General features: G+C 54.3%; 1 protein-coding gene and 1 non-coding gene across 6 annotated transcripts in view; both read right to left on the reverse strand.

Moving 5' to 3' along the window:
- Positions 1-2,817: 2,817 nt before the first annotated feature.
- Positions 2,818-24,350, reverse strand: part of Ap1b1 (adaptor related protein complex 1 subunit beta 1) — a 49,867-nt gene continuing 28,334 nt past the window's right edge. For 4 of the 5 annotated variants that reach the window (XM_074061113.1, XM_074061109.1, XM_074061110.1 and 1 more), the window contains 15 exons: positions 22,463-22,583; positions 21,600-21,695; positions 20,477-20,592; positions 19,876-20,041; positions 14,563-14,661; positions 13,857-14,116; positions 13,127-13,328; positions 12,364-12,384; positions 11,647-11,790; positions 7,627-7,772; positions 5,928-6,057; positions 5,702-5,786; positions 5,084-5,170; positions 4,843-4,997; positions 2,818-3,614 (listed from right to left, as the gene is read on the reverse strand). In XM_074061113.1, the coding sequence (XP_073917214.1) occupies positions 3,540-3,614; positions 4,843-4,997; positions 5,084-5,170; positions 5,702-5,786; positions 5,928-6,057; positions 7,627-7,772; positions 11,647-11,790; positions 12,364-12,384; positions 13,127-13,328; positions 13,857-14,116; positions 14,563-14,661; positions 19,876-20,041; positions 20,477-20,592; positions 21,600-21,695; positions 22,463-22,583 (1,903 nt within the window). In that variant the 3' untranslated portion in view covers positions 2,818-3,539. The remainder of the gene's footprint in view (positions 3,615-4,842; positions 4,998-5,083; positions 5,171-5,701; positions 5,787-5,927; positions 6,058-7,626; positions 7,773-11,646; positions 11,791-12,363; positions 12,385-13,126; positions 13,329-13,856; positions 14,117-14,562; positions 14,662-19,875; positions 20,042-20,476; positions 20,593-21,599; positions 21,696-22,462; positions 22,584-24,350) is intronic. The other variant, XM_074061112.1, reaches the window with a different exon arrangement.
- On the reverse strand, positions 7,118-7,214 carry LOC141419129 (small nucleolar RNA SNORD125). Its single transcript, XR_012443789.1, has one exon. It is a non-coding gene; the product is annotated as a small nucleolar RNA SNORD125 (small nucleolar RNA).

The raw sequence follows: 24,350 nt of genomic DNA on the forward strand, positions 1-24,350 counted from the left end.
GCAGATCAGGAGGCCCAGAACCAATAACTCAAAAAACTCACGAAAAGAGGCTTATTTGACCTATTTATTTTTGGTGGGACTGGGATTTGAACTCAGGGCTTTGTGCTTGCAAAGCAGGCGCTCTGCCACCTGAGCCACGCCTGCAGTCCATTTTGCACTGGTTATATTGGAGATGGGGTCTCGAAAACTGTTTATCCGGCCTGGCCTCAAACCATGATTCTCCTGATCTGAGCCTCCCAAGTAGCTAGGATTACAGGCGTGAGCCACTGGCGCTTGGTAAGAGGCACATTTAAAGCCCAGGAAAAATGCCATTTCTCTCCTGTCTCAGTTGTCTGCACGGGCTCTAAAACAGGACTCTTGGCAGGACAGCTGCACTAGGAACACCTTGTGACAACTCTGCTTGTCGCTGGGGCTGGTTCAAGATGGCTCTTCCTTTGTTGAATGGAAAACCACACAACAGTCTGAAAAAGGCACAGGGCTCTCTCTGCAAAGTATCTTTTTATTATAATTATTATTTATTGTTTTCGGTACTGGGGCTTGAACTCAGGGCCTACACCTTGAGCCACTCCACCAGCTCTCGTGATGTTTTTTTTTTTTCCAGATAGGGTCTCGCAAACCATTTGCCCAGGGCTAACTTTGAACCTCGATCCTCCTGATCTCTACCTGCTGAGTAGCTGGGATTACAGGTGTGAGCCACAGTGTCCAGCTCCACCTTACCGTTTGTGTATAAGAAAAAAGCACTTGACACTGTTTGGACAGTCACAGTGGGGAGAGAAATGGGCACAAGGATTTTTATGTTTTTGGGAGTGGGGCTAAGAAGATACCAGGGTTTGAACTCAGGGCCTTGCTTCTGCTTTGCCCACTTAAACTACGCACCAAGCCTAAGGATTTTCACTGTTTTTGGCAGTGCTGGGGATTGAACTCAGGGCAAGCACGAACTGTACCTCTAAGCCCTAGAACTATAATTTTTTTCTTCCCGCCCTCCATCTTTAGCTGTTTTGAGTCAGGATCTCACTATGGAGCCCAGGCTGGTCTCAAATTTGTGATCCTTCCTGCCCCAGACTCCTGAGTGCTGGGATTACAGGCCTGCAGTACCACATCTGACAAGAACCACAATTTAAAATGTAAACTTGATGTGAGCAGGGATGCCCTGGGGAGCACTGCGGGGACTCAAAGATGACTGAATGTCCGCCCAGCAGCAGGGACTGGCTCGTGGTGGCCTGTCCACCTGATGAACACAGAAGTGGGTCAGTTTGTACTGCCAGGGAAGGAAAAGAGCTCTGGAATTATGGTCCAGGTAAACACAGCAACATGCACTGGGGACATGGCTCAGTCATGAGCCACTGGGTAAGGCCAAGTTCAACCCACAGCAATTAAAAAAAAAAAAATCTAAGTAGCAGGCTGACAGTGCATGTGTTATAAATTTTTTTTGGTGGGACTGGGGTTTGAGTTCAGGGCTCCACACTTGCAAAGTAAGTGCACTACCCCTTGAGCCACTCCTCCAGTCCATTTTGCTCTGCTTATTTTGGAGCTGGGGGTCTCGAGAACTAGTTGCCTGGTCTGGCCTCAAACGGTGATCCTCCTGATCTCAGCCTCCCAAGTAGCTAGGATTACAGGCGTGAGCCACACGTGCATGGTGCTAGTCCCATCTTGCCATGTGTGCCTGGACAAGGGCAGAAGCAGGGTAAGGTCCTGTCCATAAGCACCTGAGGTGTGGGCAGACTGAATCAGGAGGGTGACCCAAGGTGTCTGGTGATGGTCCACACCCTCCATCCTGACAGGCCAGCCTACCTTGCCTGTCAGCTGTCCTTGGCCAGGTCATTTGTCTCGGGCCTCTGTTTGCCCACCATCCTCCAGGCAAGCAGCCATGCTACACTTCCACTCTCCCAGCCTGGGTGGAAGGTAGAACAGGAGGGCCCATGAGGCCCCCAGATGGAGGCTGCTGGCTAGGGGTGGTGGTAACCCCTGCAGCTGACAGGGAGTGCACTCAGGGCATCTGGGTTGGGGGAGGCTAGGGTGCACCCCCCTGCTTTTCCGGTTCCAGCAGCTGTGTATGCCTGGGACCTTTTGAGCCTAGACTGCCAGGTGAGGCTGGAAGTAGGGTTGTGCCATCAAGAGCCTCGGCTGGCTCTGGACTCTTATGCTTTGCAGGGCAACACTGCAACACCACAGCCAAGGTGGGGCAGTGGAGATGCCCAGCGAGACACAGGTGGGCATCGGTGGAGCAGCAGTGTCTGAGGTGGGCAGGGTGTGGGGCGGAACAGAGACAGAACAGGTGGCGCAGCTGGGCTGAAGGGGGCCAGGGGTCCCAGTGCCCATCCCTAAGAAACAGACTGTACCCTTCTTCCCCTACCAGCCCGGCCAGGAGGCAGCTCTGGGAAGCCAGGCCAGTGCCAGGGTCTTCTGTGGTGGCTGCCCCCCCGCCCACCTCCACCCCTGGCCTTAAGTCTTTCCTGCTGCTCCTGGAGCCTCTCAGAAGGCAAGAAGCTGGGAAAATCCCAAAGGGACAGTCAGTATCATCGTGACACAGCACATGTGTGGGATCAATGGCAGGAGAGGTGCCTTGGGGAGCCACAGCCAGGCACACAGCTCCAACCCAGAACCAGAGCCCAGAGAGCCTCAGGACCTGACCCAGTGGCCAGGGACACGACTGATACTGTCATTTTCATTCATTCTCTTCCTGAAGATAAAACTAAGCATACAATATATATTTTCTATGTGTATGTATTAGATATGGTTACTGCGGAGGTCAGACACCATCCCTGCCCCTCAGGGGCTGTCTCCATTCTCACCTTTGTGGAGGGAAAGAGGCATCAGTGATTGCCAAAAGCAGAATCTCTTTATTATCAAACAGCAGTGACAGAAGAACCTAACGTGCTGTCAGCCAGATGGGGCTGGGGAGGACAGTGGACACTAGACGCACACCTGTTGTCTCAGCCTCACCCCATCTCTGCTCCAAGAGCCCGGAACTCGCTGAGGGTACAGCAAGGAATGTATGGGTAGGCATGACCGTCCTCAGGAGGGGGTGGGAGCGGGAGCGGGAGCCAGGGCAGGCTCAGGGCTCCTGCCTGGCTGTGATCACCTGGCCCATCAGTATGGATGGTGGTGCAGGGCTCCTCCTGGTTCCGCTCTGCTCCTGCTACCACCTCCAGCCTGATAGCAGCTCTGCTACCCAGGGGCCCCCCACACACACCCAGAACAGGCTCGAGGTGGTGACAGGGCAGGAGGATGACGACTCTGGCCTGCTGCCCAGCTGCTGCTGCTGCTCTGGCTGTTGCCTTTGGTTCTCTCCTCACCTGACGCCACGTGTCAGCAGAGCAGCAATGGAGGAGGGGCCCCCCAGAGCATAGGGTGCACTAAGATTCCAGCTCAGGAGGGGGTATCCCTGCACTGAGAACCCCAGTGGACCCTGAGATCAGGATCAGGGACTGCCTGCTGGTCAGGAGCCAAAGCCAGCCCCTCCTGTGAGAAGGCGGCTCTGCCACCCCCAGGGACTCCTGGATGGGGCTGGCAGAGGCTGGAGCAGGTGCAGGAAGGGCTCAGTTCTTTAGGATGATCTCGTAGGCCTGGTACACATGCTGGGAAACCTCTGGCGCTCGGCACTTAAGGGACAGCTGTGGGAAAAGAGGGCAGGGAGCTCATCCCTGGCTCTGCAGGAAGTCAGGCGAGGGGAGGGAAAGAATGCGGGCACCGGATAGAAAGCGCGTGCAGGCACACGTGGCAAGGTGGCAGCTGCAGCTGGGGCAGATGTGAGGGAAAGCAGAGGGGGTGGCCATCACAGCCAGTCGGGTGGGTACCAAATATACTTGCAGCCCACACACCTGCTGTCAGCCCCACCACCAGAGCCCCGGTGGCAGGCAGCGTGACTCACAGGCCTGAGGCTGCCAGGAGTGCCTGGTCTCCACCCTGCTGTGTGTGGCCTCCCCAGATCCCCTGGAGGTTGGTCTGAGGTCCTCAGGGCCAAGCATGACAGGCAAACATTAGGGAGCAAAGGGCTGGGCTTGCTCCTGGGTGTCTTGCATAGGTTCCTGAGACTCTGCCTCAGTGCTGAGGTCTGAGCCCTGGGATTCAGGCAGGGGCAGAGAGGCCAGCCACCCGTTCTACTCAAAAGCACCAGTTCTGAGGGTGCAATTAGGAAGCAGGGAGTTCTGTGCACACTGCGTGTGGGAGTGGATGGAAAGCACCAGGGCATCAGCAGCCTGCATGCGCGCCTACTCAGCTTTGGGAGCAGCTAGGTGAAGCTAGGCCAAGAGACAGGCATGTGCAATATGGCTGGGTGGACAGAGGGAAGAGAAAGAGAAAAGCCATGTGCTAACCTCCAAGTCCTGCAGCACGGTGCACCAGCAGCAACCAAACAGGGAGACGGAAATTACCACCACCAAAGCCACCACTGCAGCCCCACCCACTAATGCCACAGCCACCAGTGGGGCCCAGGGAGGTGGTGTCCAAGGGCAACACCTGCCAGACTCAGGGTGCTGGTGTTCTCTGGGCCTGAGAACAGCACCACAGCCCCAGGAAGACCAGGCACCCCCAGCAGCTATCTCAACAGGTCTAACTCAAGTCCAGGAATCATGGATCTGACTCCAGGCTAGGTACTCAGGCGCCCACAAGGCAGCAGGGTCAGGGCCTGTGCCCAAGCAATGTCACTTTCCAGCTGGGAGAAACTTGCTGGGGTTGAGCTGGAAGTTTCTAGAAAGGTGCCACTCAGGGGCAAAACTGACTTTCATTCACACCAGGCTCAAAGGGGCGTTTAGCACAATGACCTCCATCAGAGTCACTGGCCAGCCTGGAGGAGCAGGAGGCAGGACAGTGTGGCAAGGTGCCAGGTGCGGGGGCACTCACCGTGAAGCTGGGGTTGCCTGGCTGGATCCGCAGCTCCGCCAGCACCCAGATGCTGTTGGTCAGTTTCAGGGACTGGTAGAGCATATCCTGGCCCTCCACGGTCCTCTTGGCGATGGTGAAGATGTTGCTGTTCTGCAGCTTGCTGCTCACGGCCTCTGCGGGTTAGACGGCCTGCAGTCAGCAGGGGCAGGGGCAGGGACATGCCAGGGCCAGCATGGATCATGGGACTGGGCATCCTCACCCGCACTGAGGGGGCAGTCTCTGATCTGGAACTGGGCTTCATTCTCATTGGGAATGTCTTTCCATGTGGCCAGGAACATCTGCCTGTCTGCAGGGTGAGGGGTGCGGATGAGTCACAGCCCCTCAGCAGGATGTGGCAGGAAACATCTTGTCTCCAGTGCCACCTGTAAACCGAGCACAGGCACAAGTACCGGCTCCTGCATGCCCCCCCCCCGCCACCACTTCCCCGAGTGAACCCTCAGCCCGTTCTCCTCCCTTCCCACCCATCTGCCCTTCTCCTCCCCAGGCCCCACACAGCCAGCTCGGTGGGGGCCGCCTGCCTCACAGGGCTCTGTGGTAAGGGACGTGCTCTGCTCCACATATAACTCAGCCATCCCTGAAGCCTTCTTGGGGTTGTGGCCCTGGCACAAACATGAGCACTTGGCATGACCTGGTTCCTGTAGCCCGAGGGACAAGGTGAAGGACGAGCGGCAGAGCCCTCGGGACAGCTCCCGTGTGGCACTAGAGCTGGTGTCCATTGTCGGCAAGGCCACTGAGCTCATTCTTGGCAGAGGCTCTACCTGGCCTGGTTCCTGAGCTGCAGCCCCACGGCAAGACCCAGGGCCCCTTTAGGACTCACCCATCTTCCCATCCTCCACAAACAGGACATGCAGAGGGTACAAGGTACTGAAGTAGAAGACATCAATGTTGTTCTTCACAGCCACCTAAGCACGGGGACCCTGGTCAGTCTCTGAGGCCCAAGGAAAGGCATCCCCAAGCAGGATCTCTCATGTGACCTCTTCATCTCCTCTTGACTCAAGGGATTGGCCAGTGCCCACCCCAGGGCTGGGGACAGGACTACGCACCTGGAGGTTGTTCAGAGGCTCCATCTTCATGACTGAGCCCACTGTGTTAAGAGGCAGGGAGATCTCCACAGTCTGGTTGGGACTGAGTGGTGCGTGCACCTGGAGTGGGGCGGCGGGGGCCAGGCCAAAGCTGGGGAGAGAGAAGGCCCCCGCAGGAGTGGGTGCCAACATGGGACAGATAAGCTCCTTGAGCTCAGAGCCTCAGGCTGGCTTTGCCCAAGCTACCAACCACCCAACCCCTCATCCTCAATGACCGTGTGGACAGGAGGCAGCCTGTCTGCAGGCCAAAGCTGACCTCTGCCCCTGTCTCTGCTGGGCATCTTACACCAGAGGCCTGGACCATACTCTTCTTCTGACCTGAAAACTCACCATTCAGGTCTCTGCTGCTATGTCCTGCATCCCAGGTTTGACTGTCCCCAACCAAAAGTCAGAGTTCATTTGCCTGGATGAGAACTGCCTGGATCACATGATGGCCAAGGAGTCAGAAAAGCCCTGCTTCTTGGTAAAGGACCGAGCACATGGGCAATCTAGAAGGGTCCCCCTCGGTGGGACATCTCCAGCCACAGGCTCCTGGAAGGCTTCAGTCACAACGGTGTGCCCAAGCCAGCAACACCGATTTCTATCCTCACAAACACAGAAGGGTGCAGGTCATCCCATCTTCCAGATGCAGACAGGGAGCTGAGCCTCTGAGAGGGACAGGCTTGTGCCCAGCCCCTAAAGGGTCTGATTCTCAGCAGAATCAGAACTCCAGATGCCTGACCCCAGCTGTGCTCTATCCACGAGGCCAATCAGACCCACCTGGGTGGTGTGGGGAGCCTTAGGCCTCCATGGTGGTTCTGCACTCTGGGCTTTCCTGGGAGCTCCACAACTGCCTGCTGTGTAACTCTGAGCAAGGCTCTTCTTGCCCTCTCTGAGCCTAGGTATCATTACTTATTAAAAAGGGGAGGACTGGAGGTATGGCTCAAGCAGTAGAGAGCCTGCTTTGCTTTAAGTGAGGCCCTGAGTTCAACCCTAATCCCACCAAAAAAAATAAGAAAAAAGAGGGAATGGCACCAACCTTACTGGGCTGTCAGGTGGCTCCACTCAGACAACACTAGGGACCACCTCTAATGATCTGTAGAGCATCTGTGGCCTTTTGGGCCCTCTGGAGGAAAGGGCAGACCTGCCCCAACCTCCCTGAGGGTCTCCCCAGGGAAGCAGCCCCTTCAGTCAACTTCTTAGAGGCTCAGTTTGCTCATCAGGAGAGCCGCTCAGGAAGAGGAATCATCAAGAGGGGCTGCTTTGGTTCCTGGAGAGCCCTGGCCTCGAGGGCCAACGGCCGAGCTTCCTCTGGACACAGTGTGGGGACTTTGGGGGCGAGGAGCCTGGAGCAGCCTCCACTTATTCCAGAGGCCCTGTCTATCTTTTGCTGTCCGGGGAAAGCTGGTAGGCAGCTCCCCTATACAGGAGTGACTCAGGCACTGGAGAGGGGGCTTGAGCTCCTGTCACGGTGGGTTGGCCCCCTTCTAAAGATGTCACAAAAATCAGAGCAGGTGCCCTCTCCACTGCCTGAGGCTGTGGAGTCCACATAAAGAGGTCACTTGCAAGAACACTGCAGTGATGAGTTCTGCACTTCTCTAGGAAAGAGGGCCCAGGTCCAACAGTCCTCAGCCTCCTGCAGGCCCAGTGTGTGCTCTCAACAGCTGACCCTGGAACTCACCTGTTGCGGTTGAACTGGATGGCAAAGTCTGTCATGGCCTGCAGGGCTTTGTTGGTCAGCTGCAGGTCCATGGAGATGGAGCCCACCTGGCGGGTAAAGGTTCCCGAGATCTCCAGCCCCTTGGCCTTCATGGCTGGGAGCCAGACCTGCAGGCAAGACAGTGAAAGGGAGCTGGGGCTGGCGTGCGTCTCTTCCCACCCTAAACTCAGCAGTCCACATGAGGTTCTTTTCTCCTAAAGAAACCCTCCAGGTACATCTTAGTGAGAGGAAGGCCCCTCAGCCCACCACCCTGGTGTGGCTGCACACAGCATAGGACGTGGAGCTCTCAGGGCTGCTCCAAGACTTCAGAGGTCACAAAAGGTGACACTGAGTGAGGAAGCAGGGCTGAAGGTGACCAGACGTGTGAGCCCTGCCAGCTCCTGATAAGCCAAGGACAGAGCTGAGTGTTCAACGCCACTCTGGCCCCTGGCCAGAGCATGAGGCCTCCATGCTGTCACAGCCTGTCCTCCCTCGCAGGAGGCACTCTGTTCTTTCATTGTAGAAACTGGTGTAATCAAGGGCAGTATCTAAGAGGACCTCCCATCTCAGCAGCTTGCCTGCCCTTGTAAACAGTCTCAGTCTAAGAGCTGCCTACTCTGGGGAGCCTGCATCAGGCTCTTCCACCATAGCTGCACCCAGTGACATCACGTCAGATAAACATGAGCTGGGCGCCGGTGGCTCAGGCCTGCAACCCTAGCTAATCAGGAGGAAGAGATGAGGATCGCGGTTTAAAGGCAGCCCAAGCACGAGACTGTATCTTGAAAAAACCCTTCACAAGAAAGGGCTGGCACAGTGGCTCAGACGGTAGAGCTTGCCTAGCAAGCATGAGGCCCCGAGTTCAAACCTTCAAACCTTACTGCCACACAGAAACAAAAAAAGGTTTATGTGTTCCTCTCCCTATTTCCAGGGAGCTCTTGGAGGGAAGGGCTCTGCTTTTCTGTCTACATCCTTGGCTCAAGGCGTGGAACCCATGTGCAAAAGAAGGGTGTGCTGGTATCTCCCTGTGGACGTGCAAATCACCTGAGGCCCCTCAGGCACTTGACATCAAAAGGGTCTTGTCCCACCCAACTGCCTCCACAGTGCCCCAGTGTCCACCCTCCCAATCTGCAGTCACAGAGCCCCAATTCCTGTCAATGCCACCTCCCACATCTGCCCCAGCACCCCCATGTCTCCTCCTCCACAGGAACTGCCACTAGACTTCTCAGGTAGGAAAGCTCCATCCAGGTGGCTGCACTGTTTCTTCTTCCCCCTTTGCATATCAGCCAGAGTTATCTTGTAAAATGTAAATGTGATCAAGGCCCCTGGGATACCCTTTCTCCTCCTTGTAATGGAGTCCACTGCCTGGGGCAGCTCCAGGCTCTGCTTGCCTCTGCTCCCCTAACTCACCCGCATTGTCCCTCTGTTGGCAAGCCCCTCCCCACCTCTTCTCACTTGGCTGACCCTGGGCACTTGTCTTCTGGACAGAAACCACCACTGAGTTCTGAGCTGTGACGGTAAGCATCAGGCGCTGTGAGCGCTGAGTCATGGCATAACAAGCAGGTCTCCTGTCTACTCCCCCTGAACCGTGCCATCCAGCCTCCTCCTGTTCCTACAGAACTGGCCCTTGGTCACTCATGCCCTGGCACTGCTCCCTGAGGTGGGACCTCATTGCTCTTGGTCACTGTTGGCTCAAGGATTGTACCCTAACAGAATGGATCCCCACTATTGACCAGCAGAACCTGTAACTGTCAGCAGTTGACCCACATTCTGGAAGAACTTCAAATTCATGTACACAGGGATCCCCATCCCCCTTGACCATGACCAAGGCATCTGGGGAATGCACTAGGAACAAACTATTTCAGCAGTCACAGCTCACTTGGTGCCTGCCACTGCTTTTGAAGGGAGAGTGTGCACACAAGCCTTTGTGGCTAAGGTAGCACAAGACTCCTACTCCAGGCAGCTTGCCCTGATACTCCCAGCTTAGCAGCCCTCTCACCTCTCTTCCCAGTACTCCCTGCTGACCAGGAATACTCATCGGCCCTTCAGTAGGCCTGGCTTGTGGCTGAAATTCCTGACAGCTCTGGCGTGGACCAGCACCCAATGGCTACAGGAGTCTGTGGGTCTTCTGTCACTCCATTCTGCCATGTGCCTGTGACACTGGACTTTTAACAGGAATGATATGACCTTTTGCCTTGGTGTAGACAATGTGTGCAGTGATTAGTCAATACCCAATGTTTTCTGATCCTGATGACTGTGACAAATAGCAACATTAAGGAGGTACACGAGGAGGTCCTCACTTTCAACCAGTGACGTAGAAGCGGCAGCAGAGGCTCTGGTGTCACTGCCCTGCGTTGAGTTCCAGCTATGTGACTGCAGCAACAGCACGCAGATTTCTCAACTACGAGCGGGAGTGACAGCAACATAAGAATGAGGAGGCCCCGTGGGCTGGTGCTGTGGAAAGGGCTGTGTACCTGGCGCCAAGCCGGCTGCTGCCAGGCCAGAGCTGCTGTTGTGGGGCTGCAGGGGTGGTTCAAGTGGTAAAGTGCCTGCCTAGCAAGCGCAAGGCCTGAGTTCAACCTCCAGTACACCACTCCACCAACAAAATTAAGAAACTAAAACACAGAGCACCTCCTGGGGTCCAGGCCTGCATGGGGCCCTGCCTAAGGCTCTGACCACTCCCTCTGCAGGTGTAGTGAGCAGGAAAGGGCATGTGCCACTCCCGGCTCCCATCACAACAGAGCTCCCTGTGCTCCTGAAGCCACTTGTGTTCTGCTGTGGGGAGGGAAACTCCAAAGAGAGGGGGCTCTGGCAAACATGATTTCTGACCCGAGTGTCATGAGGGAATTGGGCCAGATGTGTCCCCTTTGGAGCCTCATCACGATGACATGGCCCACACTGTGCTTCTTAGTCCCAGGCCCACACATGCTCAAACCCCCTCAGCTCTCCTTACTCAGCCTCGCCTGTGTCCCCATCATAGCGCCTCCTGTTGCCCCCCCAGCTCCTACCTATCCTGCCATTCCCACCTCCCAGGGAGCTCTCACACACAGGCTCCGCCTGTCTGCAACCCACGCTGCTCTGTCTAGGCTGCCAGCAGCGCCATCCCTCCCTGGCAGTCTCCTCCAGGTTCCGGGCTGCTCCACCCCTTCTCTGCAGCCAGTGCCATCCCCCATTAGTGTTGCAAAGCAGATCAGCTTAGAACCTTCCACAGCTCCTGTTGTGCCTAGATCAAGAGCAAAGGCTTGGCCTGGCCATGCTGACCTTGCTGGCTTCCTTACTCACTGATCTTCAGTCTAGCCCGTCTCAGGGGTGGGGCTGCCTCAGGAGTAGAAGTTCCCAGGACTGTAATTAAAGGGAGGCCTGTTCTTTGCCTCGTTCAGAACTTTATGGGATTCAGTCACCACTTCAGAAACTGACAGCACCGCCAGCCACACCACTCATGGTACCCAAGCTAACACTACCTGTAGCTGTCACAGGCATGGTGTCTTCTGGGGCAGGTGGGCAGGAGTGCCCATATTTACAATATTGAAATATATACTTCTAGTTGCTTCTTTTGGTCTCCTTCATGCAGTGATAGCATGTGATTATTTTTAATTATTTTACTGGTTGTACAGTCCACCAGATAAACTGATTGTCCAGTCCTCCAGTTCCCTTTACGGAAAGGAAGAGGGACCATAAAATGTCCCTGGACTGAGGTGGAAGATCTGATGGCACTGAGAACCGGAGCCCTAAAAAGGCTGGGCCTCGCTCCCCTCCGGGCCTACTCCCCAGGCTGCAGTGCTAAGTTGTCCTGCAGGCTGAGCTCAGCAAGTCTCCTCTGGGAAGCCTTCCCCAGCCCCCAGTCTGCCTCTGCTCCTCTTCCTCCGCTCCTCTTCCTCCACTCCCATGGCCCAGCTTCTCTCATCAGTGCTGACCTAAGCTGATTCCCTGAGTGCACACTGAGGCAGCCACACCAGGCTCTATGACTATCTCTGCTCCTGCCGTGAGAGAAGGAGAGGCACTTACTGCTTTGGGGGCCACATAGGAACCTGACAGGGTGCCTACACCACTGGTCAGGTCAAAGAGGTCACTAAGGCCACTGCTGATGGGTGCGCCTAGTCTGGCTGGTACTGCTGCTGCTGGGGGTGCGCCAAAGTTGTTGTCCCCAATCTGGAAAGGAAGGGGAAAGGTTAGAGGCAGGAATCAGAAGATCAGGGGCCCAGAAGGAATGGAGCCATCTGACTCTTTAGGAAACAGTAGGGGTGGGGCAGGACAGTCCTCACATCCACTCTAAGTTGTAGACACAAGAAAGAGTGAGGTGGGTGGAGAAGTGAGACTGAGCTGTCCTGAGCCTATGAGCCTAGCAGCTCAGGGAGAGGCCCCTAGGAAAGAACTCAGCCAATGGCTGAAAGGGGAACCCGAAACACATTGCTGGGCAGACAGTGCTAAGCAGACAGAAGCTCTCCTCCAGGACAAGGGCTTTGGGGATGAGGGCTAGTGATCCTTGGGATGACAATGCAATCTGTCACGGGGTGGAGAGGACACAGTGAGGAATTTGTGGTATGGGGCCAGTGGCAACTGGATATCAGGAGATCAAAGCAGAGGCTGCCACAAGACTGGACCACAGCAGGCCATGGCCAGCAGAGAGGGACTGCTATGACATCACCCACCCCTTGGGAAGCTGGGCTGGCACTCCTAAGAGGAGCAGGGACCAGAGCTTGGTGACACAGGGTTGAACCGTACCCCTTCAGGCTCATCCCCCATCTCCAAGCAGAAGCAGGCAGGGTGAAGAGAACAGGCAGCGACATGCAGAGAGAAAAGCCAGGAAAGACAACAGAGACAAGAGAAAAAGAAAGAGGGAGATTAGTCAACTGGGCCCCAGTGAGATGAGTTTGGCCTGAGGCCCCAAGCCCTGTTCCTCTGACAGGCACTACCCCATGGTTTCAGCCACCACCCTCATGTCCTGTGCTACAGCCCTTCCTACCTCTGCCCTAGCTGTACTGATAGCCAAACTCTTGCCCAGGGCTACAGCCTGGGCTCCTGAGCAGAGCAGGAAGGGCCCAGCTTCCCTCTACCTGATTGAAGATGCCTGGGGAGACCTGAGCCAGGTCCACTGCTCCCCTCTCTATAGGCAGAGGGAGTTCTGTCCCTGGCCTCTTGGAAGTATGGCTGGGTGAGTGCACACGGGTCTGATTCAGCAACATCCCAGTAGGAAAAAGGCGATTGTGGAGCCAAGACCAAAGGAAGGGCTAGGATTAGCCCTGAGGAGGCCAGCAAGAAGGCTGGCTCTTGTTTCTGGTACTAGGGAACCATGCTGTCTCGGAGGAAAGATGGCCTGGTCTCTCAAATCTGTTTTTCTCATCTGTGAGTAGGGAGCTACAAGTACAGCAGATAAGATCTTGCTGTAACGGACCCAAGGCCCTTGGCTGGTATCTGGCATGGAAGGGCTTTCAATGACTGCTCCTCTGAAGAGCATACCAACATCACCTGGGGACCCAGGACATACCAGGCTATCAAGGCCACCGCCAAGAAGGTCCACAGCTCCCATTTGCACTGAGGAGGTGGCCAGGGGTGGGCCGCTCACTGGGGGGCCGAGGTCCAGGTTGAGGAGGTCCCCCAGAAGGTCACCCTGAGCAGGAATGACATCTGGCTGCTCACCAGGTGGGGCTCCGGCAGGGGCTGTCTCAGGGCTCTCTGTGCTCTCACTCCTGCCAAACATAGGTGGATGGGACAGGGTCAGCCAGTGAGGATATTGGGCTGTCCTAGAGAGGTCGAAAAGACCCTAGTCCCCAAGGTCTTCCCCAGGACACTGGGTCTCCTCACTGTCCACATGACTAGTGCATCTTTCAGGCTGTCCTCGGGGTAAGAGAGGGGAGATGCTAGCGGTGTACTTTGTGTCTCATGGTGTTCCCAAGGACTGTCATCAGGTCAAAACAGCCAGTAAAGAACCACAGAGTTGGTGCAGACAACAGGGCTCTGTGACTGGACAGAGTGGGCCTGATTCTCAGGTCTGCTGGCTGGGGTGGGGTGGAGGGGCAGGGAGGGGACAGGGGTGTGGTCCTGGCCTGATCACTCAGACTCTCCTCATGTATTGCCAAGCAGTGGCTAAAAGGTCTACAAATGCAGTTTGCCTCAGACTCGGGCCTTTCCTGGGGACCTTGCGTTGGGCCTGAGCACCAGTGCCACTCAACTGAGGGAGCACATTGGAGGTGCAGATCCAGGACCACTGCACTCACGAGGCAGTGCGGGGCGGCAGGCTCTTGTGCACTGCTCCTCGGCCACCCTCCACGAAGGCACTGGGTGGCTTGTGGTAGACAGAGGCCAGTGTGCCAATGTGGCAGATGAGCTCATCCAGCAGCGTGGGCTCAATGAGGTCTGTCTCTTCAGAGATGAGAGGCTTCTCGGCCAGCACCACCTCCTTGGCAGCTACCGGGTCCGTGGAGAGTAGACGCCAGTAGATGTAGCCGCGGTCCCGCAGGTCGGGGTTGTCTGAGTCCTTGAGGGGGGTTTGGAGAAGCCCGTGAAAGTCCTCCCAGGTGAGGGGAGAAAACTCTCCCACAGCCTAATCGTCCAGGTGTGGTCATAGGGCTAGCAGATGACAGCAATCCTGAGCATGGAAGTCTGTCCTTAAAACACTGAACCAGACATGTCCCAGCCCTAGCTCGCTGTTTTTTATCCTAGACAGGCCTCATTCCCAGATGCCTCTGCATCTGCCCTCCCACAACCTTTCTAGTATCCTTACCCCTTCCCATTTACAGTCAGTCTCAACCTCACCCACACACCCATACTGATTTGGCTGTGACTGGCACCTGAAAGTAGGAGTCTCAGGCGATTCTGGGGCTAGACCCCACGGATGCTGCTCTCCAAGATGAGACTGGCCCTTGGGCTCAAAGCTCCACCCGCTGCAGCAGGGTGGGTGCAGCAGTGAGGCTGCACACCTACCTGAGTGGCCAAACTGAGGACCTGCTGCACCAGCTCCTGGGTCTCTGTGGGCTTCTTCAGGAAAAGCTTCACGATAGCTGTAAGCAGCTGCAGCTGGACCTGCAAGGAGACAGAAGGCAAGATGGGTGGGCTGCACTGGCAGTGGGAAAGTCCCTAGAAGCCAGGAAAAGCTCCTCAGGATTGAGGCTGGCCACAGAGCTCAGGTGAAGGTGAAGACCTAGGGGACTGGCCCACAGAGCTGGCCTGTCATGGAGATGTTGCACTCCTACCAGGGGATGGGAGTATTCTTGCCCAGTCCTCCTTCAGCCCTGCCTTTCACCTGGAACCCTCAGCCTGGCCAGCACCTCCCCACTTAGATCTGCCAACCCCAACCCAGCCTCCACACTTCTACAGTCTCCACTCCCTCCTCAGCATCACTGTCCACCTGCCAGGCTGTCCTATAACCATTAGCTTCCTATGGGCAGGGACAGTGGCCATCTTGCTCACTGTTGGGTCCCTAATTACTGCTTAAGCTAGTGCCTGGTGCTCTGTAGGCACTTAAGAAATTCTTAGCCAGGCAGAGTGGCTTACGCCTGTCATATCAGGGGGATCTTGGCTCGAAGCCACCTTGGGCAAACAGTTCATGAGACCCTATCTCGAGTAGACCCAACTCAAAATAGGGTTGGCAGAGTGGCTCAAGTGGTAGAGCGCCTGCATAGCAAGCATGAGGTCCTGAGTTCAAGCTATAGTATTGCCAAAAAAAAAAGAAAAGAAATTCTTGGTCAGGCCTGGTGGCACACACCTATAATCCCAGCTACTGGGAGGCAAAGGCAGGATGGTGGTCCCAGCTTAGTACAAGAAAAGTTGGAGAGACCCTATCTCAAACACAGAAATAAAACAAAAGAGCTGAGGGCACAGGTCAAGTGGTAGAGCATCTGAGGCCCTGGGTTCAATCCCCAGTACCGAAAAAAAACTCTTGTTGGCTGAAGACATGTAAACAAGAACAACTCACTGCACATGGCACATGTTTAGCCCCAATCTCATTTCCTGCCAGTCCTGGGACACCAGAGCAACCTGAGACTCCAGAACCAGGGCAACACCAGGGACATACACAAGCAAATGGCTTCATCATGCAGGACAGCCTGACAGTGGAGGCAGGATGGAGGGGATGGGACTAAGCCATTCAGAGTCCTTGCCATCTGGTTACACAAGGGCCAGTGGCAGAGTCCAGGGCGCTGGCTGTTTGCAAAGCAGGAGGCAGTCCTCCACGAGGGTCTGGCTTCCACACCTGGCTCAGCCCTTGGTTGGGTGGCCTGTAAGAAACCATTCACCCTCAGTCTGTGAAGAAAATGTATGGCCTGCTTCAGGGGGTTCTTGTGGCAGCTAGCTTGGAGCTAGAGTGTCATTTAACTTCTCTGTATCAGTCTCCTCGTCTATACAATGGGTGCTACACCTCACAGAACTAACGGGAACAGTCAATGAAACCGACGCATTGTGCAGTCGGCTCAGCACACAATACCACCACCACTACCACACAGGGACTTTGTACAAGTCCTCCCCAACTCAGTCAGCTGGCTGCCTGGAACCATTCATCACTGTCAGGGCGGCTATTTCCAGCTCAGGTCTGCCTCAGTCTTTGCTGTTAGAGGTGCTCTGACTACCAACCCAAGGCCCAGCTCAGCTCCCAGTCCAGCTCCCCAGATACACCATTGCTCCATGAGCCTGTATATTGAGGCTGGCTTTCCTGCTATGGTGCCATGACCCTGCCATCCAGGCAGGATGGGATAGCAGGTCAGAGGCAAGATGTGGGCAGGGCTGATGTATCAGCATAGCCAAGACTTTGTGGGCTCCCTGTCTATGCATGGCTAAAGAGGCCTAGGAGCAAAGATGAGGAGGCCGAAAGAGAAAGGGACAGTCTAAACAGAGTTTCAAAACAGTAAAGCATTTTTTTTTTTTTTTTGGTGGCACTGGGGTTTGAACTCAGGGCCTCATGCTATCGAGGCAGGTGCTCTACCACTTGAGTCACTCCTCCAGTTCAGTAACGCATTCTTAAAAGAGCTTTGAACTGTCTTGTGACCCCAGGATGCAAAAGGACTAGGCGACTTAATTAAACACTTCCCTCAACTGTCACACACTGAGCACTGGACAGGGCACTGGACGCGCAGATCCAGGAATCTGGAAGAACTCTGTGCTAGCACTGACAAGGATGACAAGGATGAGCTTGGGGAGTTTAGGAATGTGCCCTAGGGCCACACAGGGGAGGAGCCCAGGCTCAGAACTTCTGAGCCTTCTTCATTTGCACTATACAGTCCTGGCTCAATGTTTACTTGTCTCTCTTCACCAACACTGGCTCTTGGGTTGGTGGAGAGGCTCAAGTGGTAGAGCGCCTGCCAGCAAGCACGAGGCCCGCAGTTCAAACCCCAGTATTGCCAAAAATAAAAAAGAAACTCTAATTCTGGCTCTTCAGCAGGCTTAGCTGAGGAGGAAGAGATTGCACAAGATTTACTCAAATACGTAGGCAGAGTCACACCCCTCCAGGCCATCCTCTGCAGTAGCCCCAGGCAGCACTTGGTTGCAGGGGCAGGCCAGGCTTTGCTTTTCAGAGACAGGTTTTGCTTTTCAGAGACAGTGGCCAGGGGCTGGTGTTGAAAGTGAAACAGCCTGGAGGCAGATGCCATGGGCAGGGTGCTACAATTCTACGATGGACATCTGCTGGTTTTGCTCAGCCAGCAGCATCTACTGTCTTCTGGTGACAGAAGTGCTGCCTTTCTTTTAGAGGTCCAGCCTTCTCTCTGTCCCTTTCAATTCACTGGGATGGGTGCCGCCAGGAGCTGGCTGATCACAGTCCCAGTGACAATGCAAACAGGCCTTGTTTGACTGCTGGACTGCTGAAGGAAAGTTCTCTTTAAGCTCTCAGTCAGAACCTACAAGTGATGGCCCTTCAATCCTTGGCTCATGGGAGCCAAGGAACAAGCTAGCCCAGGGTTGCAATGCCACCAACTGAGCCCTGGCATCCAGGAGCGCAGGAAGGGAGCATGCTCCATGGACAAGTCAGCTACAGTAACCAGCAGCTCACGTCTGTGATCCTAGTTACTCGGGAGGCAGAGATCAGGAGGATCGTGGTTTTTGAAGCCAGCCCTGGGCAAACAGTTCATGAGACCCTATCTCAAAAAATACCCAACCAAAAAGGAGCTGGCAGAGTGGCTCAAGTGGTAGAGCTCCTTCCTAGAAAGCACAAGGCCCTGAGTTCAAACCCTAGTACCATTAAAAAAAAAAAAAAAAAAAAAAAAGATGAAACCAAAGCTGAGAGAGGAAAAGGGATAAGTATAGAGTCATGGACCTGGACCGGGGAGAGCGGAAGAGGGGTGTGTGGACTCAGATCGCGGTTCACACTGCCCCCTTCAGGTGGACTATTTGAAGGCTCATGTGCATGGAGAGACAGTCCCCAATCCACAGGGAAAGAATACAGACAAGGCGTGCAGCCTCATTCGTAACAGACATGCAAACAGAGCTGTACCGAGTAACCCTGTTGTCTGCCAGCCTGGTGGAAACCACGTGTGAGAGTGCACTAGCTGGTGAGGAAGTAAGGTACCATCCGAGAGAGGAAGGAAAACCAGAACCACTCTGCACCAACAGAAACCAGGCAAGAGCTATCGATCTGAAGTAGATGCACCCTCCTCTCTGAGCTTTCTGCTCAAAGACTGATTGGCCTTCCAGATATGCACAGCTGTGCATTTTACTGCCTGGTCACAGCAGTGCTGCTTAAAACAGGAAGACTGAACACCTAAGTGTCCACTGGGGTTAAATAAAGCAGAGAATAATAATGGCACAGCCCTTAAAGGGAAAAGGCAAGGTCTGAACAATTCCAGTTGCAGAGTATACTACCAGTATTTACAATGTAAAGATAAATGAAAAATATGTATCTAGTCAATCCTCATAATTCACTGTGCATTTATGTGAATCTGCCCGCTTGCTAAAATCTACTTGCAGCCCTGGACTCAATACTCACGGTGCTTTTGCGGTCACTGACAGATGGGGGCAGAGCACTGGGAAGCGTTCCAAGCTGAGGTGAGATAAGCTGGTGCCTCACCTCCTTGTCTCAGCTCTCAGACTAAAAAGACATCCTTTCCATGGACTACTTGATGCCCTATGTTTCGTATTTTTGAGGTTTTGATGGTAACCTCCTTATTTAAAATGGTCCCCAAGTGTAGTCCTCACCTAGTATTCCTAACCACAAGAAGACTGTGCTGTTGTGCTGTATGGACAAAATATGTGATGAGTTCAATGTTAATGAATCAGGGCTGGAGGTGTGGCTCAAGTGGTAAAGCACCTGCCTTGTAAGCATGCAGCCCTGAGTTCAAATCCCAGTACTGCCAAAGAAAAAAAGCCCAAGAAAAAACAAGAGTAATGATGATGAATTAACAATATATATCGAATAAGCTGTCTTTAAACAGAAACACATGTAAAACAAGGTTATGTACTGACCAGTTGATAAAAACACTGTGTCCAGCAAGTTGCAAGAACCTAACTTTATTTTTTTGGTGGGACTGGGATTTGAACTCAGGACTTCACACTTGCAAAGCAGGCGCTCTACCTTTTGAGCCACACCTCCAGACCATTTTGCTCTGATTATCTTGGAGATTCGGTCTTTTTTTTTTTTCTTTTATTATTCATATGTGCATACAAGGCTTGGGTCATTTCTCCCCCCAGACCCCACCCCCTCCTGGAGATTCGGTCTTGCAAACTACTTGCTCAGGCTGGCCTCGAACCACAATCCTCCCCATCGCAGGCTCCCAAGCAGCTGATATTACACATGTGAGCTACGAGGACCCAGCAAGAACCTAATTTTGCATTTCTCCTGAAAGCAGTTTAGTATTCAAGTGCCATAAATAATAAGAATCAACTTCATGTGAACACGCACGTGTGCATGCACGTACATAGGCAGTGTGTGTATCTGCTGGTGTATTCCTAAACAGTCACTGTGAGTGTCCCCAAGAAACCTAGAACATCAGTGACTGGGAAGAGTGGCAGGAAGGAGATTTTTCACTATGTGTCCTGAAACTTTTCAACTGTGAATCAAGCTAATGTATTGCCTATTCACAGATGAGATTAGGACAAAACCTGAAACTTTTGCCTACCTTCCACAAACACTACCAGACTGTGTCCACGCACTGAGGCAGTGCCATGGGGGAGGAAAAGGGGCCATACCAGCTCCATACATCACTGTCCATCAGCAATGGCAATGTGGTATGGGGGGAAGAGTTCAGGACAGGACACACTTCCGGGCTGACAGTCACAACTCACACTCTGGCCTGAATCCGCCTGGGGACTCACCTGGGTGCTCTCATCATGGAAGCCCTCAAGGAAGCTCTCCAGCAGCTCGTCGGCATTGTCAATTCGCTCTGCATACTCCCCAACAATCCAAATCATGGCAGCCCGGGCCTCAGGCTCATCCAGGGAGTCCAGGTTCTCACAAAGCGTGGCGATCACGCTCTCGTACCTGGGAGAGTGGGCACAGCCAACAGTAGGCACCGAGGTAACCAGGGAGGTCTGCAGCTGCCCAGCAAGCCCCCGAGAAATGGGGAGGACAGGGGGTGTGTTTGCTTGTTTGTTTTTTGTTTGTCTGAGGCAGGGCTTCACTGTTCAGTCCCAGGAGGCTGGCCTCAAGCTCTGAGATCCTCCTGCCTCAGCTGCACGAGTGCTGGCATTACCAGCGTGTCCACAATCCCCAGCTCATGTTAGCTCTTATTTTGGCCCAGGGAGCAGTGGAGGGCCAGTTCAGGGAAAGAAGAAAAATGGAGGGTTTCTTCTGAGAATGCTTCCAGTGGCAGGGAGAGAAGAAAAGAGGAGAAAGGCCCTTCCTTCTTTCTCTTCCCCACCATGCCGTCCCCAAGCATAGCCAGGCACCCTCTCACCAGGAAAGCTGGGCACTGACTTGTTGGGGTACTTGCGGAAGATATCCTTAATGACGACAATGGCTTCCTGGACCACGTAGTTGACCTTGGTCTGGATGAGATCGAGTAGCGTGCTTACACAGCGCTCTGCAGATTGCTGTGTGGGAAGAGGAAGGTGTAGGCAAGGCCCCTGTACTCACTGCCAACAGAGCTGCTAATAAACACACCTGGGCCAAGCAGCCTATGCCACTCCTCATCTACCTTTCTCATCACAGCATGCAAACAGAACACTCCCGATAATGGGAAGACAGGGACCAAGTGACACATGATAGCCCTGGCTGGCAGGGACAATCCAAAGGAACGAGACTGCAGATGAGCAAGAGGCAGCACTCCTGAGGGTGGGGAGGGCTTGAAGCTCCTCCAGACCTGGCCCTGAGGGTGGAGTGACTCCACTTCAGCCTGACCCGACCTCTCTCGCTTGTTCATAAAACCGGTTCCTATAATCAAAATCACTCTAAGTCTCTGCTTGGGCCCACTCTCTGCCTTAGTTCGCATACAATGTGCTAATGGCCCAGTGCGGAAAAGTTCTTAGGGTGGACATCACAAGCACCAAGGGGAAAATGCCTCAAAAAGGGTCTAGGCTGGGAGTCACAGGGGTGACTAGTTGTCCCAGAGCCCCCATTTAAGGACAATCCAGGTCAGTGGTCAAGGAACCTCTCCTAGGCAGAGAGAATGGGAGGGGATGAAATGCCAGGTCTGGGGAGATTTCAGAAAGAGGCCCAGGGGCAGCTGAATCAGGGCATTTGCTAAAGTATCCAACAGGCAGAGCCCCGGCCCCAGAACAGAGCTCTATGAAGTTGAAGTAAAGTCTCCCAAGAGCCCACCAGCTGGTGGCTGCCTCATCATCCTAGCTAATGCTATAGGAGACCAAGACTGTGATGGGTTAATTTCACCTGTAAAGGCTTCAGAGCCAGAAGGAACCCCCATCCCCACCCCCACCCCAGACCTGCACAGTGGGTATCTGGAGGGGCTGTGGTGGTGACTCTGGGTGTTCCCGGACCACAATCAGCTGATGGATTCTGCTAGGATCACACTAGTTTCCTGGCTTCAGTTCCCTCCCCTGCCCCTCCTCGGACTGAGCACAGAGTCCCAAAACTTCCTCACCTCCACCTTGATGGCACAGCGACCGATGGCGCGCACAGCTTTCCGTACAAAGTCTACATCCACTTCCGTCGCATATTCCTTGAGCTCTGCCAATACCTGTGGCCCAGACAGAGAACAGGGTGGAGAACGTGATGGAGAAACCTACTGGAACACTTCTGGGCAGGGGGAATGCAAAACCCTCAGAAGGATGGGATTCTGCCTCCTGGTCAAGGTAGAAGGTCCAGAGCAGGGAGAGAGCTGTCAGATGCCTCAACAGGGCAGTACCCCAAAGAAAGGCAGGTAAAACCAGCGGCAGGGTTGGCAAGCCTTGTTTTACATTACCCTAGCTAACACATCGAGTCACCTGTTCTGTGTACCCGAGGCTGGGATTGAACCCAGGGCCTCAAACACTCAACAGATGTTCCACCACCAAGCGGCGCTCCCAGCCCAAACATCTTTGTCGTTTGCCTTGCTGTGGGCTGAACTCAGGGCCTTGCCCTTGCTAGTCACGCCTCTACCACTTAAGCCAGATCCCCAGCCCAACTACCACTTTTGGATGAATAAAATGATAGGTAATAGGAAACTAGACAGATCTTCTTTTGGGCAGGGAGGTGGGGAGCCTCACTATTGCCCAGGCTAGTCTTGAACTCATGGCCTCAAGTTATTATTCTGTGTCGGCCTGGACAAACAGTCACGCACCACTGTGCCCAGCCTGACAACTTTCTTTAGTGACATTTAAAAACATCAGGTGTTTCACTTGCTCAAAGCTCTGGGCCCCGTGCTACACGCTCTCTGAGATAAACTGGTAACAGCGGACATGATCAGCTGGCACACAGACCGAGGCAAGTGGGGACGGGGGACGGGGCTGGCCAGCACTCGCTCACCTGGGCAATGTTGGCCTGGGAGGCCAGACGGATCATGATGTCCAGTTTCTCCAGCTTCACGTAGATGGGGTCATTGTACTTCACAAAGAACACCTTCATCTCATGTTTCAGAATCTCAGGCCTGGAGGGAAGGCAGGATGGCCAGAGAGCAAAGAAGAGCCGTAAGAAAACCCTTCCACATCTGCTGGGACATTGCAGGGGTGTGAGGCTGACAGCCAGGGAGGCAGAGCCACCACCAGGCTGCACACGCCCAGGCAGAGATTCTGCCTGGCTACTGCTAGTCTGAGAAGAGGGAGGACAGCAAAAACAGTTCATGGTTGAGAGCGGCAGGCAAGGATTCCAATCAGCCTGTGACCTCAGCCTTTCTCTTTTTTTTTTTCTTTTTTTTGGTACAACTGGGATTTGCTTCATGAATGCAAAGCAGGCACTAATGTTTCTTAACCCATGAAATAGGAATGACACTGTGCAGCAAACTGCCACCACCACTAATGGATCTGCTAGTCTTAGAAAGGCCTGGCATGTGGGAGCTTGGATTTCAGGAGTGTTCACCTGTCCCCTGGATGGTAAAGGTTGACTGCACCTGGACTATTTGTAAAAACAATACGGTTTATGTTAACACCCACTTTCCTTCTGAGCATCTGGACAGAAACATTCCGCACGTGCCGCTGTCATTTGTTGCGGGGGGGCTGTGTGCGCTGTGTCACTGCCCGAGAAGGAGGGGCCACGAGGATGCTGTGAAGCATTTCGTGTCACTATGAAAAGGAGGCGTTCGGAAGGGAAAGGAAGAGCTCAGGGACTGTGCTGCTCTGCAAGCTGCAGAGCCGGAGGGTGACTTCAGCAATCATGACTTGGCAAAAGCTGCCCAAACACAAGTCAGGCCTAAGCCAGGTCATGCCTGGGTGACACAGACAACTTCTTAAGAGATTATCATGTTAATTATAGCACAGGGAGTCCTGCACGCTGACTGGGATCCCCACGTCCCTGTCCTATAGCTACAAAGCCCAGCGGGCACTGGTATGTAAAGACCCACGCTGCACCTGGGAAGCCCTAGCCTTGTAGCTTTGTTTAAATGCTTGGGAATCTCCCCACATTTGCCCCCAAATCTTACAAAAGTTGGAGTTCAGTGTTCATCTCTGGGCGACCAAGTGTGCTAAGAAGCAGAATGATGCTGTAACAAAGAGGGCGTGCCACTTTCCAGAGAGAAAGACTATAAGGCCCCTGATGGCTGTGGGCCTGCTCCCAGCAGCGGGGCCTGCTGTAACAGGCTGGATACTCAGTGCTCTGCGGCTATTGTGAAACCCTGATGGCCAGCGAGCCACTGGACCAAAGGGTAGGAGAAGAACTCAGGAGGCCAGTCCGCCTGGGGCAGCAGGGCTCTCTCACTCAGAGCTGCCTCAGAGGAAGGAGAGGGTCAGCCTCAGGCTCAGTGCTGCTCAATGTGTTTTAGCTCCCACCCACCCCAGGCACCAGACCCCTTCGCTTAGGAGTAGTGGCTTACTGTAGTCAGACACCCACCCCACCCCACCCCAGGACTTCACTGCGGTCTTCGGACTTTGCTCTACCCCTCCCCCAGGCTCCAGGCTAGTGGCGGGGTTCCTCACTAGCTCAGAGGCCTCCAGCCTCATGGAGCCTGACTAGAGATATGGACTCTCACCCCTAGAGAAATGCACACGCATGCAAGATCTTTCACCCACTCCTGGAGAGCTCTGTGGATTCTGAGCGTCCAGTGTCTGCAGAAGCAGCCCCACACCCACCTTTACCTACCAACTCCCTGAGGCTAAGCCAGGGCTTGTCAAGCCTGGCACGGCTGACATTTGGAGCCGGGTGGTTCATTGCTGTGGGCTGTCCAGCACTGCAGGACACTGAGCAGTGGCCCAGGCTTCTTCCC

The sequence above is a fragment of the Castor canadensis genome, chromosome 18 (assembly GCF_047511655.1).
Source record: "Castor canadensis chromosome 18, mCasCan1.hap1v2, whole genome shotgun sequence".
Classification (NCBI taxonomy): domain Eukaryota; kingdom Metazoa; phylum Chordata; class Mammalia; order Rodentia; family Castoridae; genus Castor; species Castor canadensis.